The sequence below is a fragment of the Enhydra lutris genome, unplaced genomic scaffold (assembly GCF_002288905.1).
Source record: "Enhydra lutris kenyoni isolate GAN:26980312 unplaced genomic scaffold, ASM228890v2 scaffoldscaffold46, whole genome shotgun sequence".
In the NCBI taxonomy this organism is placed as follows: domain Eukaryota; kingdom Metazoa; phylum Chordata; class Mammalia; order Carnivora; family Mustelidae; genus Enhydra; species Enhydra lutris.
Window position 1 is genome coordinate 7,894,693 of NW_019154130.1, and position 14,751 is coordinate 7,909,443.

Here is a 14,751-nt window from a genome sequence, read left to right on the forward strand (position 1 = left end):
CTTTTAAGTTTTGTATGGACCACAAAAAAGGGTAAAAGAGACAATGAAAAGATAGTCCATTAACTGACTTAACAGCTTCTTTAGCAAACATATGAGGGGATATGAGACTGCAATGATGTTATGAATCATTTCTAATGTTTTTATCCTTTTTATCTTCCTTCCTTTTAATTTTCCAGTCATCTTGCATGCCTACCTTCTCTGGGAATATTTTCTTAGGTATTTTCTCAAGTGTACCTACATGTTTCTTTTCTAAGAAGCTTTGACCCAATCTATAAGATTAACCAAATGTAAAACATCTAAGAATTCTCTAACACACATTATATGAAAGGTACTCTCTGTCTGAACCTTAAAATATCCACTGCTCTGCAGGGCAAGAAATTTTTCACTGTCCTGAGACCAAAAACAAAACAAAACAAAACAAAACAAAAAAAACCCCACCGGACCAATTCAAGAGGAAAAGGGTTTTTCTTACTTTGTCTTGTATAGATGCATAATACCATGAACTATTTCAACTGATGGGTTTCCACTAAAGAACGAAATCTGGTCTGGAAGCTGTTTGGATGGAGAATCAGGAGCAGCGTTTATGCATTCTATACTTGGATCTTTACTTCTCTGTACAGTGGGAGATGCTTCTGAAGACTTCCTTTCCTCCATTGTGGTTTTCAGCTCATCTTTCACAAATCAAAAATTAGCAGATTATAAACTGATAGGAAGTATGTGGAAGGATTCTAATTAGGTTAAAATTCTGAGTCAGAAAAATAAACTTCAACAGAGAAATTGTAATGTATTGCATTAAGAACTATACTTACAGAGCAGCCAAGTTTTTAGGAGCATCTAAACTTGAAAGCACTCTTTGCCCCATGAAAATTTCATTAATACCCGCAGAAACTTAAGGATGGCTCTTACATTTGGCTGTACCATCATAAAAACAGATGTCCTCCATCATGTGCTCCTAAATGGGATATCCAGGGCTATTAATTTGGAAAATCACATCTACCAGCTCTGTTCACTTCCACACTGGAGATACAGTACACAGCCAGTCTCTGGATTGGAGTGAGCGGGCAGTGTGTGTACAGGGTGAGGGGAGAGACACAACATGCTTATCAGGATTCAGTGGTGATCTGCCACTAACCTAGATGGCAAGAAGCTCTCCTCACTGAATAAAGCTGTCAACCCACCTAGTTAGTATTAATTTAGGAGAAATATCTGGAGATGCTGAAATGTGCCTCACAATCTGATGTAAGGCACACAGGTAGTGAAAGATAAAAGTACACTAGAGGTCAAAATCATGGGTTCATGGAATAACATATATAAGACAGGCAACCAGGGACTTAACGTTACACAAGTTTGGGGTTTTAGAAAGCATACCTGAATTGGACTTCATGGTCTCAATGATCATATCTGTCATTTCTCGACGGCCAAGGTGCTGATGTATGATTGCTGCTTTCTCCCCTGGTGACTTCCCTTCTAAAGAGGCTACGGCTGAAGCTAGTGTCTTCTTTTTGATCTCCTCATCAGACATTTCCCCGGCTAAGGAACACATGAATGATTAATATCTGATAATAAAACAAGCTCTTCTTCACTTTCAATGTATCCATCGATAAGCTTCCCTTTTCTCTCTGCTGCCCTCCTCCAAGATACTAAGGTACTTTTGCATCTCTCACTCACCTCTGGGGCTCCTCAATACCCAGTAATAAACACCCAGTGCAATAAAATCAGAAATGTGGGGTTGTTTTAGTGAAATCATGCACTTTAAAGCAAATCAATGAAAATAAGAGCTTTAAAGAAGGTTCAGCAGTAATGTCAACAATGAACCAACATTTTTTTTTAATTATTTTTTAAATTTTTTTTTTATTTGACAAAGAGAGATCACAAATAGGCAGAGAGGCAGGCAGAGAGAGAGGGGGGAAGCAGGCTCCCTGCTGAGCAGAGAGCCCGATGTGGGGCTCGATCCCAGGACCCTGAGATCATGACCTGAGCCGAAGGCAGAGGCTTAACCCACTGAGCCACCCAGGCGCCCCAATGAACCAACATTTTAAGTAATCTCTAGTAAAGTGAAACTGTGTTGAGCACCAAATGTAGGTCTTAAGTCCATAAATAAAAATGTGAAAAACCTTTAGCAGCAGTCTTCTTAAAAACCCTGGATTAGTCTCAGGCCATGAATCATACCATGAAAATCTGTGATCACATAAAAATGGAAAAGGAATTTGGAGACTTGATTGAAATACTCTTACTATAAGTTCTACGAGAGCAGGAACCAGGCCTGTTTTGCCCACCACTGTATTATCCCCAGCACTTACACCACAGCGCCTAGCACACCATGGAAGGTCTTTGAAGTTTTGTTGAATCAGTGAATCAATGAGTGGCCTGTGTAGAAGTGTATACGTGCCTAATGTCAATTTAGCTGACTTTCACAACCTAGAGATCACTTGTACTTGAAAGGTGCTTGTAACCCATTAAAGTCATATTCAATTTTTAGGGGTGCCTGGGTGGCTCAGTGGGTTAAAGCCTCTGCCTTCGGCTCAGGTCATGATCCCAGGGTCCCGGGATCAAGCCCCGCATTGGGCTCTCTGCTCAGCAGGGAGCCTGCTTCCCTTCCTCTCTCTCTGCCTGCCTCTCTGCCTACCTGTGATCTCTGTCAAATAAATAAAATAAAAAAATTTTTTTAAAGTCATATTCAATTTTTAATTTGCAGCTCCAAAATTCACACACTCAGGGGAGTTTCTGAGGACACCCTCTCTACCTGCGCCAGGCTACCTCACAAACCAAAAAGATCCTCTTGTGATAGCTTTCCAAACTTTTTTTTTCCTTCACAGCTTTTCATGGATGTAATTCCACATTCATTCTGTAATTATTTAATTCATCTGTCTACCTCATTTGAGCTGGTGGTGCCATTAAAGCAGGGACCATGTGTGATTCTGCAAACAACTAAAGTCCTAGCAGAGAGTGAGCATTCGGTAATTACTTCTTGAATAAATGTTATTGTTAGGAAATTGCTTAAGGTCCAAGGAACACAGTCACAGCTGCATTCCCCAGGAAGGGGGCTGCGTGGCTGGTAGTGAACAGCTCAGACTCTCCAGACTCTCTTCCGCTCTGAGTTAGAATTCCAGTTTCGCCACTTTGGACACAATTATGGGCAAGTCATTTAATCACTGGGCTTCGGTTTCTCAATCTGTAAAAAGCACGTACATTTACCTAACAGGGCTAGTGTGAAGATAATGAAAGACACAATGCACACAAGGTGTTTAGTCCAGTGCTGCGACACAGGAAGTGTACAGACTTTAGCTACAGTCACTACTGTAGTTGCAGGGCGCCGAAATAGAAATTCTCCCAAAGAGGAACGATTTACTTAAACCACGAACCGTCACCATCTCTGGGATCCAGTTGCTGCCTTCACAAAGCCTGGAGGGGAGCGACTTACACAACTTGACTCCAACCCTGGGTGGAGAGGGCGACGCGCCAGGTATAAACAGAGTGCCCGTGGGAAGGCACCAGGAGGGAGGGACCGGGAGGGCTTCCCAGAGATGACACCCGAGAGGCCTATTTAGGATGGATGGAATGAGACGGATCTCAAGTACCTCCCGGCTTCTTCCTGACACAAATGCCCTCGCCGCCGCCTTTCCCCGGGAGGGTACTTTGGAAGGGCGAGCCTCTCGGGCCCAGGAGCGGGGCTAGACGGAAGGCTGCGAGGCCGCGGGACTCACCGGCGGCGCTGAAGCCGAAGCCGGCGGGGACGGGCGAGTGTTCCGCAAGCTCCAGTCGGATGACAACCAGTGACACACTCATAGGGCAGGCGCTGGCCGGCACGGGCCCCGGCGGGCTCAGGCGACGCTGGGAGGCGAGCTGAGAGGCCGAGCGGCCCAGGGTCGGCAGCGCTGCCACCGCCTCAGCGCCGCCGCCACTGCCTCAGTAGCAGCAGTTCCGCGCGCTACCCTCCGAGCCACAACCACCCTCACTTCCGCCTCCCGGCCGCCGTCGCCGACCCGCGAGGATGCGCGTGCGCGCAGCAGCGCCCGGCCCGATTGGCTAGGGTGGCCGCCACGTGACTGGAGTAACGGCGCGGAGGTGAGTCTGCGTTCCCCTGACCGGGTCTTGAGGAGGTGTGGGAGGAGGAGGAGGATTAGGAAGGTTCGGGAGTTGGGTGCCCGGTTAGGGCGATTCGTCAGTTTGCGCCCAGGCTCGAGTTTACCTCTTTGAGAGGTCTTACCCTCCAGCTGCCTCCCGATGGTGGGGGGGTCCCCGGGTCCGCGAGGTCCCCTAATTGGAGGAGGAACCGTGACCTGTGGCGAGCTCTTGCCCCTTTGTTGTGTCGGACCCCTAGCTGTAGCGCTGGAGGGCTTGCTTTGTGTTAGCCACACTTTACACACAGGTACACCAAAGCTCAGAGACGTGCAAAGAGGGGTATCCGCCTCTCTGAAGGCCCTTGAGGAATAGGGACTCGATTGCGGAGTTTCTGACTCTACCGAGATAGGGCGGTGGGCTGATTTAGCGCACGGTGTTGGGAGTTAGATCTGGGTCCTGCTCCCCGCCCCATAACACAAATGTTTACTGAGAACCTAACCACTGCTGGGGTGGTGGGGATATTTTCGTGATAAACACACAGTTCCTGCTCAAATGGAGTCGACCTTGATCGGTTGTATGACCTTGAGCTAGGTTTTGACATAAAATTCGATAATATACAGTCATAGCATGAAATAGAGCCTGTGGCTCTACATACATCGCTTTTTCTTAGAGTCAGCTTTCTTTCCAGTATGTCAGACTGCTTTCAGCAGCATATAGATACTGGAAGCCACAATCAATACCTAAACGTCGCACATATGACAGGATGCTATTCTAAGCATATGCTATAAGGATTTCTAAGATGTGTCGCAGCACATCCTGGACACGTGTGGGTCCATGGACTACATATACATATAACATTAACCCATGCTATGTGTGTGACTGCATCTTACGAAATATGTTTCAATAAATACCCACTGTTTAGATCAGGGTTTCTCAATCTTTGCGCTATTAACATTTTGGGTCCCAATAATTCTTTGGGGTGTGTGTCCTATACTTTATAGGATATTTAATGGCATCCCTGGTCTGGCCCACTAGATACCAGTAGCACCCCCCAAATGGTCACAACCAAAAATGGACCCCAACATTGCCAATTGACCCCTTGGGACCAAAATCACACCTTGTTGACAATGGCTGTGAAAATTCATATGCCATATTCACATAGTATATGCATATAACATGTGAGACCTCATGAACCTTTTATAGTATACTACAGTAGTAGATAAGATTTTTCTTTTCTTTAGGGAAGGGGGTGGAGAGAAGAGGGAGAGCGAGAGACAATCTTTTTTTAGTGTGTTTTTTTAATGTGTTTTTTTTTTAATTTTTAATTTTTTTATTAACACATAATGTATTATTAGCCCCAGGGGTACAGGTCTGTGAATCGCCAGGTTTACACACTTCACAGCACTCACCATAGCACATACCTTCCCCAATGTCCATAACCCAACCACCCTCTCCCTCCCACCCCCCAACCCTCTGTTTTGTGAGATTAAGAGTCTTACAGAGAGACGGAATCTTAAGCAGCCTCCATGACCAGCAGCAGAGCCCCACGCAGGGCTTGATTTCACAGCCTTGAGCTCATGACCTGAGCTGAAATCAAGAGTCAAATGCTAAACCAGCTAAGCCACCAGGAGCCCCAGTAGTACTAACATTTAATAGTGTGCCAGCTACTAACTTGCGTGCTTTACCTACTTTATCTCATGTAATAGTAACAACTTTATGAGATTGGTGTATAATTATTCCCATTTACAGAGGGAAGAGGAACCTGAGTCTCGGGGAAACTTGCTCAGGATCTCACAGTAAGTGGCAAACCTAGAATTCAAACCCAGGCAGTCTGATTCCAGAGCCACATTCAACCTCTTTACTGAACGATCTTCTTAATATGTGACAACACACAGTGTGCATATTTATAAAAGCATGAATTAAGTAGTAAGTCAACATTATCATACTAATCTCATTCTGAAACTCAGAATGGTACAGAAGGAAGACGCTAGTTCCAGAGAATAGTTGACGAGTAACGGGCAAGTTGGGCTTGTTACCGTTCTTTGTGGCAATCAACAACTAAACCTGTCCCGCTGCCTTCCCTATTTTCTCATTCATCCAGTGTAATTCATCCTTCCAGCTCATTTATACTGAACACCTGCTGTGTGTCTAGATACAGTGCCGGGCCCCAGGGGGATGGGTATATACAAAAATGAAATATATACAAAGATGAAAAGACAAGATGGGCCTTGCTTTAAGGAGCTTACAACGATAGGAGCGGATGAGCATGCGAACAGTTACTGTGTCATGGAGCAAATGCTCTAGTGAAGGTACGGAGAAGAAACAATAGGAGTTTAAGGGGAGAAAAAAAAAGTAGTACTAGAGGCTGCCTGGGAAAGAAAAATCCTCAGGGTGCCTGGCTGGCTCAGTCAGCAGAACATGAGACTCTTGAGTTTGAGCCCCACATTGGGTGTGGAGCCTACTTAAAAAAATAATAAATTTTAGGGGCGCCTGGGTGGCTCAGTGGGTTAAGCCTCGGCCTTCGGCTCAGGTCATGATCTCAGGGTCCTGGGATCAAGCCCCGCATTGGGCTCTCTGCTCAGCGGGAAGCCTGCTTCCCCCTCTCTCTCTGCCTGCCTCTCTGCCTACTTGTGATCTCTCTCTGTGTCAAACAAATAAATAAAATCTTTAAAAATAATAATAAATTTTAAAAAGCCTCTGCGAGGAGATAAAGATAAAGCTGAGGCTGTGATATAAAAACGAGTGGAAATGTACAAGCAGATGAAGCGGGGAAAGCCGTCATGGTCAGTGCGCAGGTACCAAAGCCTGGAGGTGGGAGAGATCAAGGTTTGGGCCACTCTGAAGTGCGTGTTGGGAAGTGGCTAGAACAGAACCGTCATCTCTGGTTGGAAGGAATAACCAAGCTGGTCATGGGAGCATTGCCCACTCATCCATTAGTACCCTCTGTGGAGATGCAAGTCAGCCCTTCAGGCCCCAGAGACGCCTTTTGTCGCCATTAAGCCCTGACACAAAGTTTTTGACGCTTTTATGAGCCTATAAATAAACTCCTTTCATCATAAACTCTGGCCTTGGCATGGGAACATAAGTAAAACTGAAAATGCAAATCAACCTTTGAGTTTTTCATTTCAAAACCTACCCCCCCATTCTGCAAATTTCCAATTACATGAAAAACATAGTATCATCTTGAAGATTTACTGCTTGAGAACCCTTTCCTTAGAGTTTTCTATGTTTTATTGAACCCTGATGGCCTCACCGAAGTGACTCCTGTAAACTTACAGGCTGTCTTCCCATACTATTTTGTTCAAACCTGATTTTTAGTAAGTTTGAAGCTATAGAAAAGCAAAGATTTTCATGTGGAACTGACTGCAAATAGAATTTGCTTTCATCATTTTTTTTTCACCCCAGCTTTTTATTTCAGGCATAGAGAAGAGTTGAAAGAATGTACAACGAATGATCTCTTACATACTCTCAATCGTATGCCCTTCACCTAGATTGACTAAAAATCCTGCCACATTTGGTTTATCTCTATCCCCATATATAGACATGTGTCTATATACATGTGTGTGTGTTGTGTGTAGTATAGGTTTTTTTTGTTTGCCCGTTTTTTTTGTTTGTTTGTTTGTTTTTTTACCTTTTGAAAGTGTGTTTAGAAAAGAGACAAATGCGGAACAGTTAGGAGCCTGTTGGTGTGATTGGAGGCACCGTCAGTACTAGGAGGAGGTCAGTACCAGGCATTCTGGGAGTATACAGGAAAGGCTTCTCATCTGTCTTTTTTGGTAGCCAGAGGGGGTTTCATGAAGGAAGTGACAGGTAAATTACAACCTAAAGGACACTTGCATGTCCACATCATCCAGATTAAAGTGAAAAAAAGAGGGAGAGTTGCTACCAAGGAGGGGGGCAGATCTTAAAGGGCCTCTTGGGGCAGGTTAAGGAACTGAGAGTTTATCTTGAGGGCAGTGGGGAGACATTGAAAGTTCTAAATGGGGGGCACCTGGGTGGCTCAGTGGGTTAAAGCCTCTGCCTTCAGCTCAGGTCATGATCCCAGCGTCCTGGGATCGAGCCCCACATCAGGCTTTCTGCTCAGCAGGGAGCCTGCTTCCTCCTCTCTCTCTGCCTGCCTCTCTGCCTACTTGTGATCTCTGTCTGTCAAATAAGTAAATAAATAAAATCTTTTAAAAAATTAAAAAAAAAGAAAGTTCTAAATGGGAATAAGATGTGGCCAAATTTGCAGTTTTGAAGGCACACTCAACTCTGCTTGAAGAGTGGAGAAAGAACGAAGAGTTTGAGAAGAGGCAAGGGAACCCATTAAGAGGCTTGTTGCAACGATCTATGGGCAAGATCATCTGTGGATAGTAAGTGGAGAGAGGTAGATGGCGATTTTCAGAAGGAAGACAAGGACACAGAACAATGGAATTGAGGTGGCCGAGTCGGGGACTGAGAGAAGTCAGGAGCGAATCCCAGTTTTCTAGCTTGAGCAGCTAGCTGAATGGTGGAACCTTTTACTGGGCTAAGGAGCCTAGAAAACAGAGTAGTCCGGGAGGGCTCAATTCTAGTGGTTGTTTGAAGTGTTTGCGGGAGATCAGTGGAGATGTCCAGTTGGCACTCCTAAGCCCCCGGATGGAGGTCTGGATTGGAGGCAGGGAAAGCAAGCTGTGTCCTGTGTCGTCTTCTCATGCAGCCTTGGCCTCAACATGAACATAAGGCAGCTCTTCCGGTCCTCACATCTCCAGTGGGCTCGGAGGGCAACCTTCCCGAAACACATCCAGGGGAGGCTCCAGCGAGCCAGGCAATGGGCTCATTCTGGAGGCGGCACCTACAGAGCGGTGATTTTTGACATGAGTGGAGTTCTCATTCCTTCTCCAGGGAGAGTGGCGGCAGGTGAGCTCTTCATTCTGTTTCACTTTTGGAAACTAGGGTTGGCGCAGGGGGAATGAAGTGTGTAAGGGGAGGCTGAGAGGAACGTTTGGGCAGCCCTTCATTTCCATGTCACCTCATGGCCTGTCTTCGCTGCTTCACCTCCTGCCATCACGTTCTCATTCCAGCCAGCAGGAAGGGAAAAAGGCCGAAGAACTGACCTACTGTGGTGGCTGGTTGGGCAGTTTTCCATGCTAAATGAATCCAAGTACAGGTTTTACATGCCCCTGAGTAAATATTTCCTATTGACCTTAAACATGAAGCAGTTATTTTACCAGCAAAAATGAGTTTGGGGGCGCCTGGGTGGCTCAGTGGGTTAAAGCCTCTGCCTTCGGCTCAGGTCATGATCCCAGGGTCCTGGGATCGAGCCCCGCATCGGGCTCTCTGCTCAGCGGGAGGCCTGCTTCTCTTCCTCTCTGCCTGCCTCTCTGCCTACTTGTGATCTCTGCTTGTCAAATAAATAAAATCTTTTTTTTTTAAAGATTTTATTTATTTATTTGACAGACAGAGATCACAAGTAGGCAGAGAGGCAGGCAGAGAGAGAGAGAGAGGAAGAGAAGCAGGCCTCCCGCTGAGCAGAGAGCCCGATGCGGGGCTCGATCCCAGGACCCTGGGATCATGACCTGAGCCGAAGGCAGAGGCTTTAACCCACTGAGCCACCCAGGAGCCCCAAATAAATAAAATCTTAAAAAAAAAAATGAGTTTGTTTGGGAATAGCAAGAGAATTGCAGTTTGGGACAAGCAAGCTATGGCCAACACCACAGGCTAGTCCCACAAAGGAGAGGAACATTATTTTGTGGAGAAAGAGGAGGAAACTGGGAGGGCTTGTTTTGAACAAACGTCCACTGGAGAAAGGCAGGAGTTCAGGGCGACGATGATTTCTCATCAGCTGAGGTGCTGGGGTAGTGAGTGAAGCAACATCTTTCTCCTGCTGAGGCCAGGAAGTGATGATCCTTTCCCTTTGGAGATTGTTCTGTTGGGTTCTGTAACTGACGGGACTCGGAAGGGCGTGAGAGCTCCCCCTTCTGGCCTCCTGGCTTCATTTCAGGAAGGTTTCCCTTCTCACATGACCCAGCTAATAAGCAAGCGGACTCAGCAGTTTTTTACCTCCAACTGCAGCTGGGCCCTCAGCCTCTCTATTCCTCTGCTCATATTCCACTGGCATTTACAGCAGGGCAGTTCCCACCTTCCCAACAGCCATCCTACTGCCCCCGCCACAAACCTGCCTCCTTGACCAGCAGCCGAGTCTCCTTTTTGACAAAGATCACTGGACGAAACTGAAAGTTTTCTTAACTTTATCCAGAGTATCTGGAGAACCTATTCACTTCTCTCCACTCCATCTGCCTCGGCCCAGGGTTAGCTCCCTATCTTCCCCCACCGGCACCATCACATGAGCCTCCTAAGCCGTCAGTCTCTGCCCCCTGCCCCCCAGCACTCTGGTTTTTTTTTTTTTTTAAGATTTTTTTTTTTTCATTTATTTGACAGATCACAAGTAGGCAGAGAGAGAGGAGGAGGCAGGATCCCCGCCGAGCAGAGAGCCCGATGCGGGACTCGATCCCAGGACCCCGAGATCATGACCCGAGCCGAAGGCAGAGGATTCAACCACTGAGCCACCCAGGCGCCCGCACTCTGGGTTTTGTGCCACCTTCCACACAGCCCCCAGAATTACCTTTCTGAAATACAGATCTTCTCCCCTCCCTTCCTTGCTTCAAATCCTTGAGTGCCTGTGCTTTGTGTCTTAGAAGAAGTCCAGAAGCTTTCACTTGGTATCCGAAGGCCTCTTGCAAATTAGCCCTCCCGTCCTTGTGTTGCAGCATCGCCCACATTTCAGCTGCCATGGGCTGACTTGATGTTCTTTAAACTTGCCAAACACATTTACACTCTTGTGTCTTTGCAAGTTCTCTCCCTCTGCTGGCAGCTGCCCTTCCCCGCCCTGTCTACCTGTTCAAATCCTACCGGTACTTTTGATGGTAAGTTAGGCAGTGTATTACTGGCTCAGTGCCTGGAATCTTGTGCACTCACTGCATATTGTGGTGATTATTAGTATTGATTTTAAGACTTCGCTTCTGGGAAGCCTTCTCTGACCTCCTCCCTGGGTAGAATGTCCCTGGCTAGCGTGTCAGTGTAACCTCTACCAAGGTGTGTTTTGGTTAGCAAAGTTTTTCTATAAAGGGCTAAGTAGGCTTTGCAAGCCATACCACAACTGTTCTGTTTTGCTGTTGTGGCAAGAAAACAGTGACAGCAGTAAATGAATGGGTGTGGTTGTGTTCTAATAAAACCTTACTTACAAAAACAGATGGGAGACAGAGTTGGTTCCCAGGCCATCCTTGCTTCAAATTGCAAGTTTGCAAATCCTTGCTTTAGTTTATACATCTGTGTGGTAGTCCGTTATATGGATGTACCATAGGTGATTTAACAAGCCATTTATTAATATACATTTAAGTTTCTGGTTCTCTTTCTTTTTCCTTAAGATTTTATTTCTTGGGGTGCCTGGGTGGCTCAGAGGGTTAAGCCTCTGCCTTTGGCTCAGGTCATGATCTCAGGGTCCTGGGATCGAGCCCCACATTGGGCTCTCTGCTTAGCAGGGAGCCTGCTTCCTCCTCTCTCTCTGCCTGCCTCTCTGCCTACTTGTGATGTCTGTCAAATAAATTTTTTTTTTTTTTAGATTTTATGTATTTATTAGAGAGAGAGAGAGATCAAGTAGGCAGGCAGGCAGAGAGAGAGGAAGCAGGCTCCCTGCTGAGCAGACAGCCCGATGTGGGGCTTGATCCCAGGACCCTGAGATCATGACCTGAACCAAAGTCAGAGGCTTAACCCACTGAGCCGCCCAGGTTCCCCTGTCAAATAAATTTTTTTAAAAATCTTAAAAAAAAAAAAAAGATTTTTTTTTCTTTATTTGAGAGAGAGAGAAAAAAAAACAAGTGCAGGGAGGGGCAGAGGAAGACTCGGGACTTGATCCCAAGACTTGATCCTGAGAGACTCCAGCATCATGACCTGAGCCGAAGGCAGACGCTTAACCACCTGAGCCACCCAGGCGCCCTCTGATTCTTTTTATTACAAGTAGTTCTGCGCAGTCTTGTACATATTCTTTGCTGACTTTTATAGATCTATCTGTGGGAGAGATTCCTAGAAAGTAGGATTACTGCATTGGATATACATTTAAAATTTTGCTTTCCATAGAGGTTGTGCTTGTTCCCACTCCCATCAACAGTATATGAGAGTGCCAGCTCCCTTATGTACTTGCCAATTCTCAGACCATAAAAAATGTGACACACTTTAGTTCTCAAATTAAACAAGTAGGATTATTTGGGTTGAGCTTTAAACGCTTTGCTATTCTCGGGGCACCTTGGAGGCTCAGTCAGTTAAGCATCGACTCTTGGTTTTGGCTCAGGTCATGATCTCGCTGGGGTAGGACTGAGCCACTCATTGGGCTCAGGGTCGAGTCAGCTTAAGATTCTTTCTCCCGGGGCCCCTGGGTGGCTCAGTGGGTTAAAGCCTCTGCTTTCGGCTCTGGTCATGATCCAGGGTCCTGGGATCGAGCCCCACATCAGGCTCTCTGCTCAGCAGGGAGCCAGCTTCCTCCTCTCTCTCTGCCTGCCTCTCTGCCTACTTGTGATCTCTGTCTGCCAAATAAATAAATAAAAATCTTAAAAAGAAAAAAGATTCTTTTTCCCTCTCTCGTTTAGCCCCTCCCCACTCTCCTGCATACATGCTCTCTCTCCAAAAAAAAAAAAAAAAAGTCTTGCTGTTCTCGAAAGATATAGATCAGATTAGTAACATTGATTATTTCTGAAGAATGAGATATCATTTTACTTTCTTATTTTATACTTTCTATGGTGAGATATTTTCAGTGCACAGGCCTTATTTTATCAAAACAAAAAAATGTGTAAAGCATATTATGTCTTGGAAATAATTATGATTGTTTTATATATCTTTTAAGTTTTTTTTTTTAATTTGTTGGAGAGAGAGAGACAGAGATAGTGAGAGGTGACAGGAGCAGGGAGGAGAGGGAGAAGCAGGCTACCCACTGAGCAGGGAACCCGATGTGGGATTAGATCCCGGGACTCCCGGATCATGACCTGAGCCAAAGGCAGCTGCTTAATCAACTGATTCACCTAGGCACCCTGCTTTATGTATTTTTGCCCCATAGCAGCTATATTTTAGAAAGAAAAAACAACTTTGTACAAGAAAAAGCAGCCCCTGTCTAAAGGTCCCCAGTGTACACAAATGCTGATCTGTTACTGCTTGAGCATCTTGTGGATAGAAATTTTCTTTTTTAGGGGCTCCTGGGTGGCTCAGTGGGTTAAAGCCCTTGCCTTTGGCTCAGGTCATGATCTCAGGGTCCTGGGATCGAGCCCCGCACCCACTCTTTGCTCAGCGGGGAACCTGCTTCCCCCTCTCTCTCTGCCTGCCTCTCTGTCTACTTGTGATCTCTGTCTGTCAAATAAATAAATAAACTCTTAAAAAAAAAAAAGAAATTTTCTTCTTTAGTCCACAAAGACAGCATCCCCCAAGCAAACGTTTCCGTGTACCACCGGCCCCACTGCCGTACGGGATTACTACAGTTCACAAAATGACAGTCTCTGCGTGTTCTGGCACATCCAGCTTATTATGCACGTTATTCCCTTACTACCTGCCAGGCCCGTGTGAATGAGCCGGCTAATGAGAGACCTGGGAAGAAAAGACATAACGCAGTGTCCAGAGTCCCGTCAAGCAGCCGGTAAAGACCTGACACTTAGCAGCGGTGTCCCCTCACTCAGTATCACTGTCACCTTGGAGGCCTCCCACTGAGATTTTGCATTTCCTTAATTTCTTCAGATTCCCAGCAGAATCCGCCTGGCACCATGGCAGTGCCTCGGGTCGGGGACGCTAATTCCCCCAGGCTTCCCAAAGCCGGGCCATCGGTCCACGTGCTTCACTTACTGCATATTTTACTTCCTATAGAATGGGAACTACAAAATCATATCCCTCCTGGAACTCTACGGAAGGCCTGGATCTCAGGTGGTGAGAATGGGCCCTGGATGAAACTTATGAGGGGAGAGATAACAACAGAGGATTTCTTGCAAGAATTTGGGAGACTTTGCTCTGAAATTGTGAGTGATAAAAACACTTGAATTTACATATTCTTTTTGTCAAATGGGGAACGCCCTACTCACCCTTAAGTTGATTAAACTGCAGATAAAGAGGTAAAAACCTGGGGCGCCTGGGTGGCTCAGTGGGTTAAAGCCTCTGCCTTTGGCTCGGGTCATGATCCCAGGGTCCTAGGATCAAGCCCCAGATCGGGCTCTCTGCTCAGCGGGGAGCCTGCTTCCTCCTCTCTTTGCCTGCCTCTCTGCCTACTTGTGATCTCTGTCCATCAAATAAATAAATAAAATCTTAAAAAAAAAAAAGAGGTAAAAACCTAATAATCTATTTTAAGTTTTTTTGTTAGTTTTTTTTTAAATACTTCAAGTTTTTATTTATTTTGTTTGGTTCATTTTTTCAAGTTTTTATTTAAATTTTAGTTAGTTAACATACTGTGTAATATTAGTCTCAGGAGTAGTTGATGCATCACTTGGATACAACATCCAGTGTTCATTACAAGTGCCCTCCTTAACACCCATCACCCATTTATAGTAAAAGGGTTTTTTTTTTAAAGATTTTATTTATTTATTTGACAGAGATCACAAGTAGGCAGAGAGGCAGGTGGGGGGTTGGGGGGAAGCAGGCTCCCTGCTGAGCAGAGAGCCCGATGCGGGGGGGGGGCTCGATCCCAGGACTCTGAGGTCATGATCT

At 45.9% G+C, this 14,751-nt stretch overlaps 2 protein-coding genes across 3 annotated transcripts in view; one reads left to right on the forward strand and one right to left on the reverse strand.

The window, feature by feature from the left end:
• Positions 1-14,751, reverse strand: part of LOC111156325 (BRCA1 associated protein) — a 110,863-nt gene that overhangs the window by 26,609 nt on the left and 69,503 nt on the right. The window contains exons 1-3 of one of the 2 annotated variants that reach the window (XM_022517092.1): positions 3,705-3,960; positions 1,369-1,530; positions 473-671 (exon numbers count right to left, since the gene is read on the reverse strand). In XM_022517092.1, the coding sequence (XP_022372800.1) occupies positions 473-671; positions 1,369-1,530; positions 3,705-3,786 (443 nt within the window). In that variant the 5' untranslated portion in view covers positions 3,787-3,960. Of the gene's footprint in view, positions 1-472; positions 672-1,368; positions 1,531-3,704; positions 3,961-14,751 lie in introns of those variants that run through there. The other variant, XM_022517093.1, reaches the window with a different exon arrangement.
• LOC111156324 (acyl-CoA dehydrogenase family member 10) overlaps positions 4,057-14,751 on the forward strand; it is a 44,444-nt gene continuing 33,749 nt past the window's right edge. The window contains exons 1-4 of the mRNA XM_022517091.1: positions 4,057-4,065; positions 5,812-5,858; positions 8,741-8,940; positions 13,921-14,069. Of these exons, the coding sequence (XP_022372799.1) occupies positions 8,754-8,940; positions 13,921-14,069 (336 nt within the window). The 5' untranslated portion in view covers positions 4,057-4,065; positions 5,812-5,858; positions 8,741-8,753. The remainder of the gene's footprint in view (positions 4,066-5,811; positions 5,859-8,740; positions 8,941-13,920; positions 14,070-14,751) is intronic.